The 9,129-nt window shown below is 41.1% G+C and overlaps 1 protein-coding gene across 1 annotated transcript; it reads left to right on the top strand.

Moving 5' to 3' along the window:
* Positions 1–8,808, top strand: LOC114142727 (carboxypeptidase A1-like). The gene is made up of 8 exons (XM_028014141.1): positions 1–89; positions 231–332; positions 921–925; positions 988–1,076; positions 1,455–1,616; positions 2,078–2,136; positions 6,836–6,956; positions 8,546–8,808. Exons 1-8 carry the CDS (start codon positions 6–8, stop codon positions 8,731–8,733), a joined length of 810 nt encoding a protein of 269 aa, XP_027869942.1. The 5' UTR covers positions 1–5; the 3' UTR covers positions 8,734–8,808.
* Positions 8,809–9,129: the final 321 nt, after the last annotated feature.

Below are 9,129 nucleotides of genomic sequence, written 5' to 3'. Positions count from 1 at the left end.
AGGACATGTTAGTGGCTGAGAATCCAAAGTTGGTCAGCAAGACGGTGATCGGTCAGAGCTACGAGGGTCGTCCGCTTAATGTTCTCAAGGTAGAAGACGTTTCAGAAAATCTACTCTCTTTCTAAATGAAACCATGACTTCAAATGGAAAGGGAAATCACACAACCAACACTTTTATCGTTTGAGCATTGTTGTGTCTGAGTTCTTCTTCTTCCACCAGTGCTTCTACAGTTCAGCACTGGTGGAAGCAACCATCCTGCTATCTGGATCGACACTGGAATCCACGCCAGAGAGTGGGCCTCTCATGCCAGTGGTATCGTGTTCGCCAAGAAGGTGGTTTGATACTTTCAGTACCTGTTGCCTCTGAACAGAAAAAACTGCTGTAATATTTATTTGTTGCTTTTTCTCCGCAAGTTGTGACAGAATGTGGAACGGACTCTGCTCTAACTGAATTTCTTAAAAAACGGATATTTTCTTAGCAATGGTGGTCAACCCTGATGGAAACCACTTCACCCACACCGACATGAGACGGGCACAGTTAAACATAAACTATAGGACGATGTTGTTCTTTAGACCAGTGGTCCCCAACCCCCGGTCCGCGGACCGCTATCGGTCCGTGGACCAATTGGTACCGGGCCGCCCAAGAAATAATTAAATATTTCCGTTTTATGTATCGAGTCTTTAGGATCTTTTGTTTTGAAAATCCTTTAACCGGATTCTGTTGGTTACATCTTGTGCGCCAACATTGAGCCCACAAGCAGCAGAATGAGTTAGACACAGCAGCAACACCATCGTTTTCAGTCCTCCCGAGACGCGCACGCGCACCATTGTCCCCTTCCTTCCCCCGGTCCACAGCAAACAGTATAGATAACTGAAGATATGCTTCTTTTTAGGAACTTTATCATTTCACTAACATGTCAGATCAGGTACCCATAAGCAGAGAACAACTGAAAAAAACAGTATCAAACAGTTTCTCTGTTGTTTCCAGAACCGAATGTGGCAAGAACAGGAAGCAGAATCGGGGCTCCACGTATGTTGGTGTGGACCTAAACCGGAACTGGAATGCTGGGTTTGGAGGTAGAACTTTTTGTCTATAAGGAAAATTCAAGCAAAATTCTAACTATCAAATAGCCGGTGATGAGTAAAACTAAAATTAGCTGCACTAAATCTAAACTGTTAGTCAGCATAATAGATGGAAAAATGGTTAGTAATCAACTTAGCTTTCATTTTAATTCTTATTTAATTTATTTTTTATGAGTTATTCCTTTTAACCCTGTGTAACACTTTGATCAGCTTTAATGTTGTGTAGTGTTTTATCAATAAATTGGTGTGATATTCTTTTAGATCTAGTAAATTCCAAGCATTTTTTAACTTAATTCAAATTAATCCGCGTAAAAAAATTATCTCAAACTTTTTGTCTTTTCTTTTTTGTACTCTGATGCTTAAAACATTTAGGACATTGTTCGAGCAACAATCCATTCTCAGATAGCTATTGTGGAACCAGGGCTCATTCTGAGCCAGAAGTAAAGTCCATTGTAAACTTTGTGAGGTCACACAGCAACATCAAGGCCTTCATCTCCATCCATTCCTACTCTCAGACGTTTTTGTTCCTGTCAGGTATGGAGTCATTTATTGCAGCTTACCTTGACGATATTGTCATTTATGAAGCCGGGAGTAATGCAGCACACGGAGCTTCAAATAAAATGGGTCCTTTATTGTTTTTTAATGAAAAAAGAACACTTTTCTCGCTTTCTGGGTTGCAAAGAAACAAATGTAAATGACCCGTATTCTGTCAACATAAAGCCTCAGCTTCGGTGAAAATGGCGGGCTCACATGTAGCAACGTAGCTTCACATACAAAGCTAAACTATTACAAAGGGTGTAATAAACGGCAGTGGCACTTCTAGAGGACAAACAAAGAAAAACATAACATTAACATCCTCTCCTTAACTTTGTTCATGGAAGATAATTCAGCTTCGACATTACCGAACACTTGGATTCTCGGCTTGGTGGCCATGTAGTCATCCTTTTCACCAGGTCTCGGCACACTAAAATGTCCTTCTCTTCCGCTTTTCTCAGAATGCCACGATACATACACAAGAGGTTTTTTCTACTTCCTGAAATCTTTTGACCTCTCTGTAAAGAAGCACCACATGCTGGCAAAAACAAGAATTGCAACCAGTTGGCGAAACAAAGTAAAACAGGGTTTACAAAATACAGTTCAGACATGTACCCATTTGTTCACCTGGTTACATTTACAGCAACTCATGGCAAGAACACCTGATTCATCTGAGAAAAGCGCTGCAGACCATTAAGCAAGCCAGCTTGACTATTCATCCCAAGAAATGTTCACTGGCAAACAAGGAGCTCTAATATTTAGGCCATATCCTGGGGGGAGGAGTCATAAATCCAGTGAAAGACAAGGTGGAGACAATCAAAGTAGCAGAAACACCAATAACCAGGACACAAGTCAGGTCCTTTTTGGGTTGGTACCGTCGATTTATCAGGAACTTTTCTGCTAGAGCAGCTCCTCTTTCTGACCTTACGGGGACATTAAAAGCAAAAATTGTGTGGTGAGAAGCACAGGAGAGGGCCTTCCAGGATTTGAAGCAGGCACTGTGTCAAGAACCTGTACTCCAGAGCCCAAACTTCACTTTACCCTTAACTGTTCAGACTGATGCATCTGCCAGGGGAACTGGTGGGGTTCTTTTGCAGGGAGAAGCAGAGAAGAAACCAGTTGCCTACATTAGTAGGAAGTTGTTTCCACGAGAGACCAGACAGACCCTAACCCTGGCTATCAAGTGGACAATTGACTCTCAGATATTATCTTCTGGGGCGAGAGTTCACTCTTGAGACTGACCATCGGGCACTGAAATGGTTAAGAAGTCAGGAAAAACACAGTCGCATAACACGATGGTTCCTGTCTCTTCAACCTTACCATTTCAAGATAGGCTACATTCTAGGAAAAGAGAACACAGTCACAGACTTTTTGTCTCACTGTGAACCACAGCGAGTCTCCTGAAGGGGAGGGACTTGTGAGGGATTTACCCACTCCCTAACAGGTGCTGTTTTTTGTGCTTCCTGTATTCTAATTTATCTGGTAAATGTATTGCTTTTGTTTGGAGGAAGTAACTTGCTTTAATCATTCTCTTTGAGGTCACCTGGTCATGTGTTGCCATGGAAGTGCGCCTGTTATGCCCCCAAGGTCTAGGGCAGGCAACTCCAGGCCTCGAGGGCCGGTCTCCTGCAACCTTTAGATGTATCTCTACTTTAACACACCTGACTCAAATAATGAGGTCATTAGCAGGACTCTGGAGAACTTGATTGCACTAAGGAGGTGATTCAGCTGTTGGATTCAAGTGTGTTGGAACAGGGAGACATCCAAGAGTTGCAGGACACCGACCCTCGAGGACGAGGATTGCCCACCCCCGGTCTAGGGGTTCAGGGGCGGTAACATAAAATGTGTCCAGAGAAATAAGTGGAATGTAAAATGATTTATTACAAAAAGATGATTCCACAAAAAACAAAAAATACAATACAACTTAACCCAATTAAACAAAAGAAAAAGGACCAACAAATTCAAGAATCATTAAGTGCAAATTAAATTAAAAAATGTTCAAACACATCAGTCTAAAGTAACCCAAAACAACCCAAAAGGGAGTACCAAAAAGGGAGTACCAAACCTCCCAACACGAGCCTCTAGCTTGTACAAGGTTTATCTAAAGCAGGTTCAAACTTCTTAGCAAAAGAATTAAGAACAAAACTGTTCAAACTACCCAAAGCAGTTCTCAAACACCAAAGGTGGGGGTCAGCTTTACAAAACCTCTTTCTGCTAGCTGCCCCACTGGATGAATGATTTCAGGTGTCTTTTATATGGTGCAGGTGGGCCTCATCAACGTCTGATTGGCTTTGCTGATGGGTGGCTGCTCTCCTGCAGCCTCCAGGCATCCAATCAGAAAGGTGTGCCCGCACAGCTGATCCTGCATAACAAAAAAAAAAGGGCCTACACAGCCTCTTAAGGCCAGCAGCCGTTACACTCCCCCCCTTAAATTACAAAACCAAGTTTTGTAAAATACTGAATATTACATAAAACAAAAGAATACTCACATTCTGGAAAGGCCATCTGCAAGGACATTTTCTGTTCCTTTTTTATGTTGAATGTTGCAACAGTAATGCCCACCGCATAAGGCGCTGATTGTGGTTGTACATGCGTGACAGAAATACTAATGGATTATGATCTGAGAATACATCAATCGGCAAACTACTGAAACCAAGGTAAACATGCGAATGCTGAAGAGCCAACAACAGAACCATGGTTTCTTTTTCAATGGTGGAATAGTTCAGTTGATGTTTGTTAAACTTACGGGAGAAAAAGCAAACAGGATGATCTAAACCCTGCGAATCTTCCTGTATGAGCACTGCACCAGCTCCAACAGCGCTGGCATCCACCTCCAGCTTGAAAGGTCAGGTCAGATCAGGTGCAGCTAGTACTGGTGTGTGGCAAAGAAGAAACTTAGCACTTTCAAAAGCATTTTGGCACTCATTTGACCAAACAAAGTCAGTCTTTGGGCTAAGTAGATTGGTTAACGGTTGAACTACTGAGGAGAAATTTCTGCAAAAGTTCCAGTAAAAGTCAACCATGCCCAGAAATCTACGCAGCTCACATCGTGTTTTGGGTGTGGGATAATCATTAATTGCCACAACTTTAGCATTTAGAGGACAGACTTGGCCTTGTCCCACCTCTCTGCCTAAATATGTCACAGTGGCCTTGCCAAATTCACACTTTGCAAAGTTAAGGGTCAAGGGAGCTTGGGCCAAACTGTGAAATACTTGATATAATGTTTGCAAATGTTCCTGACAGGTTTCAGTATACACCACTAGATCGTCTAAATAAGCACTGCAGTTGGGGATGCCGCGCAGTACTGTATTTATCAGCCTTTGAAAAGTAGCTGGAGCATTACACATACCAAACGCCATAACAGTGTACTGCAAAAAGTCATCTGGGGTCACAAAAGCTGAAATGTTGGAAGCCCTTTCAGTCAAGGAGACTTGCCAATAGCCCTTGAGAAGGTCCAACTTTGTAACATATTTTGCAGCTCCAATATTGTAAACACAGTCTTCAATCCTGGGGAGAGGATATGCATCAGGTATGGTGATAGAATTTACCTTACGAAAGTCAGTGATAAAGCGCGATGAACCATCCGACTTGGTTTTGTTGAGGAAAAATGATTATTTTTAGTGCTTAATACAGTTAATCTTACGGCATGTGTAAAAGGTATATTGAACATTCTTATTTTGAACAAATTTCTTAATTTTGAACAGGTTTGTGTTAAGGATTTAAAACTAAACTATTGATGGGTAAGTATACAAAGTACAGGAACCAAATGCAGATCAAAGGGGATCTCTCAATGAGGCTCCTGTTGTGTTATCAGAGGACAGGAGGCCATAAAATTAGCATCTCCTGCAGGGCAGTATCACTTGAGCCTGGAGGAGAGAAGTCTGTTTGGTTCACAGAAGATCAAAAGTCTTCCAGAACCAACATCTGGGATGGTGTAAAACTGAATACAACATAGAATGTTGAAACCACTAACATTTAATTTCTAAGACATTTTTCTAAGTACTAATAGCATGTTTTTAACGAAGATTGTATTATCTAATTTTAGAACTACTAATCTAGTAAATGATGAATGTATTTGAAAATTGTACTATCTGTGACAATATCAGAATCAAATGGAAATTGTTTGAATGAAAATGTTTTGTTTAGTATTAGAAAATTGCTCAGGATTTATGCTAAATGGGGTTTTGGAAATTAATGAGCTGCCATTATATCCTTCTGATGTTCAGGGGATAAGTGTTCAAGCTGGCTCTGCAGAGATTTTAGCATCTCTGAGTTTGTAAGACGATGACTTGAACATCCATCCATCCATCCATTTTCTGTTCACCCTTGTCCCCAATGGGGTCGGGAGGGTTGCTGGTGCCCATCTCCAGCTACGTTCCGGGCGAGAGGCGGGGTACACCCTGGACAGGTCGCCAGTCTGTCGCAGGGCAACACAGAGACATACAGGACAAACAACCATGCACACACACACTCACACCTAGGGAGAATTTAGAGAAACCAATTGACCTGACAGTCATGTTTTTGGACTGTGGGAGGAAGCCGGAGTACCCGGAGAGAACCCACGCATGCACAGGGAGAACATGCAAACTCCATGCAGAAAGACCCCGGCCGGGAATCGAACCCAGGACCTTCTTGCTGCAAGGCAACAGTGCTACCAACTGCGCCACTGTGCAGCCCGATGACTTGAGTCATCGGGCTGTCAGCATTATTTAGCTCATCTACTTCTAGTTGAGTTATGACTGCAACTGGAGAACACCCCGCACTAGGTTCTGGTGCAGGTCGAGAATGGTACAACTTAAGCATGTTCACATGGCAAACACGAGTTTTGCGCCGCCAATTCGGGGTACCAATGACATAATCATTCTCCCCTACTTTTTCTAGGATTTCATAAGGACCATCAAAATTGGCAGACAAGGCTGAACCAGGAATGGGTAGGAGTGCAACAACCTGATCTCCTACATGAAAAAGTCTTTTGACGGATGTTTTATCATAGTGATGCTTCATTTTTCTTTGAGAATCAGCTAGATGCTTCTTAGCTAGAGCATTAGCTTGACACAGGCACTCACGAAAACCTTGCACATACTTAGTCACACTTTTTTTAGAACCTTCTGCAGGAACCAAGAACATTTCTTTTGAAGCTCTAAAAGGACCCCGGGGTGTGTGACCAAATACTAGTTCTGCTGGACTGAAACCAAGGGATTCCTGAACAGCCTCTCTAGCAGCAAACAATACAAATGGAACCCCCTCATCCCAACTTTTTTCAGTTTCCAGATAGTACTTGCGTAGTATTGACTTCAAAGTCTGATGCCATCGTTCTAAAGCACCTTGGGACTCTGGGTGGTAAGCAGATGAAACACCATGCTTAATGTTTAAGATTTTAGCTGCCTTTTTGAACAACTTTGACTGAAAATGTATTCCTTGATCCATTTGTAGAGTTCTAGGTAAACCAAACACAGAAAAGAACTTTGTCAGAGCTTTAACCACAGATTTGGCTGTAATCTTATTCAACGGGATGGCTTCAGGAAATTGCATTGCAGCACACATAATTGTGAGCAAATATTGATTTCCACACTTTGTTCTGGGTAAAGGTCCAACACAGTCTACTATGACGTGGTCAAACAGTTGGTCTATCACCGGAATAGGACACAATGGAGCAGGTGGTATTACCTGATTTGGTTTTCCAGCAATTTGGCACACATGGCAACTACGACAGAACTTTGAAACGTCACGTTTCATACCAGGCCAGAAAAAGTGCTTTAACAGAAGCTGGTATGTCTGGGTAACATCTAAGTGACCAGACCACTGGCTTTCATGAGCCAGAGACAGAACCTTCTGTCTATATGTGGTTGGTACAACAATCTGTTTAACTTTGCTCCAGTCTGAGCTTCCTGCACCTGTGCTGACAGGACTTGGTGTTTTCAATCAGCCTCACTGGGAAAATCCATTTGAGGGAGGGGAGATGGATTTTGTTTGGTCCCAGATTGTTTTTGTTTTATTTTTGAAGTTGTTAGTTGTAATTATGTAAATATTTTCTAGGAATATAGTTTAGTACAAATGTTTGTTCTATCTGGAAATTTAAATTTTGTCTCCACCCCTTAATGCTTAATGCCAATGCTTTAAAAGACAGGTGGTTTAGATCAGAGGGAGACTCTCCCTCTTGTTGTATGAATGCATGTCATGCTGTGAACTGGAATGAAATGTTTGAAGAACTACATAAAGAAAAAAAATTCAGAGCTCTACAATTTCTGGATTCTGTCTGATTTTTCATCGCAAACCACGAAAGAAACACCAAGAAACCTGCCAAAGACCAGACTGAGCTGGTAGAAACACTTCTGCTCTAGTCCTTTGCACAGATGTCTGTTATTCTTAATCAAAACAAGAAAATTTATATGAGATTTCTTGTATATCTTTGAAGCTCTTTTGTTTGGTAACTATGGTCAGTTTCATTCTGCAGGACCAAGTTGCTCAAAAGGCCGTCACTGCTCTGGCCTCCTGATATGGCATAATTTGAAACCTAAATATAGTTGAGAAACTAAATATTCAGCTTGTGAATTAAATATTTAGTTTGGGATTTTGATTTTTATAAATATCTGAATAACATGTTGACTTTGAAAGATGAACACCCACATTTGTTCCTCTAAGACTGGCTAACAAAACCAAAATACTGCAGTTCATTTTTTCCGGTGTATTTTTACAAACCCCATACTTGAGAGAAAACTTACTTGAGTACACAACAATTCAGACTCACTTACAGCATACAAGAAACTTCTATCAGTACCAATAGTGTTTTGGTATATCAATATAACTAACATAACATTTTCTTGTTAACATTTCAGCAACATAACTTGATTTGGGTAGTCAGAGTGACATATTCTGGTTCCAGGACATCAAACAATTGTGTAAAGTAGCCATCTTTGTTTTCACTGCAGACCAATCTAGTTGGGGCTCCATCGACTGGACCTACAACCAGGGAATCAAGTACTCCTACACCTTTGAACTGAGGGACACCGGCCACTTTGGCTTCATCCTTCCTGCCAATCAAATTGTTCCCACTGCCAATGAGACATGGCTGGCTCTGAAGGTCATTATGGATCACACCTTCAAGAACCCATACTAAAAGAACAGAGTGAAAGCCTTGAGAACTTCCATGTAGTTTTATTTGCAAATATAAAACAAAGAAAATAAAAATGCATACATTAAAATGAAGGATTATTGTTGTTTTACTTATTGTTCAACAAATACTGTGAAAATGATTCTGCATTTTAGCTCCGGTTTTGTGAAAGATATATAGTGACATGGTGCTATTATATGTGTTATAATTACAAAGTCGGTCTTCTATCGCCTCAAGAACATTTCCAGGATTAAAAGAGCAATGCCCCATAAAGATCTTGAGGAATTCCTCCATGCGTTTACCTTTAGACAAAAAAAGGAAAATTGTAAAGCGTACTTTAAATGCAGTCATTTTACAAATTTGATCTCACAAGACTGGTTACAGTAATATAGCTTTTACCTA

The sequence above is a fragment of the Xiphophorus couchianus genome, chromosome 4 (genome assembly GCF_001444195.1).
Source record: "Xiphophorus couchianus chromosome 4, X_couchianus-1.0, whole genome shotgun sequence".
NCBI classification, from domain to species: domain Eukaryota; kingdom Metazoa; phylum Chordata; class Actinopteri; order Cyprinodontiformes; family Poeciliidae; genus Xiphophorus; species Xiphophorus couchianus.
The sequence above is the reverse complement of the archived record's forward strand: the minus strand, read 5'-3'. Positions and strand labels throughout refer to the sequence as shown.

Coding starts and splice junctions, on each gene's coding strand:
- LOC114142727 (XM_028014141.1), top strand. CDS start 6: ATGTTAGTGGCTGAGAATCCAAAGTTGGTCAGCAAGACGGTGATCGGT. Junction 1,077..1,454: donor CTGGAATGCTGGGTTTGGAG/GTAGAACTTTTT, acceptor TAAAACATTTAG/GACATTGTTCGAGCAACAAT. Junction 2,137..6,835: donor TGAAATCTTTTGACCTCTCT/GTAAAGAAGCAC, acceptor CAGCCTCTCTAG/CAGCAAACAATACAAATGGA.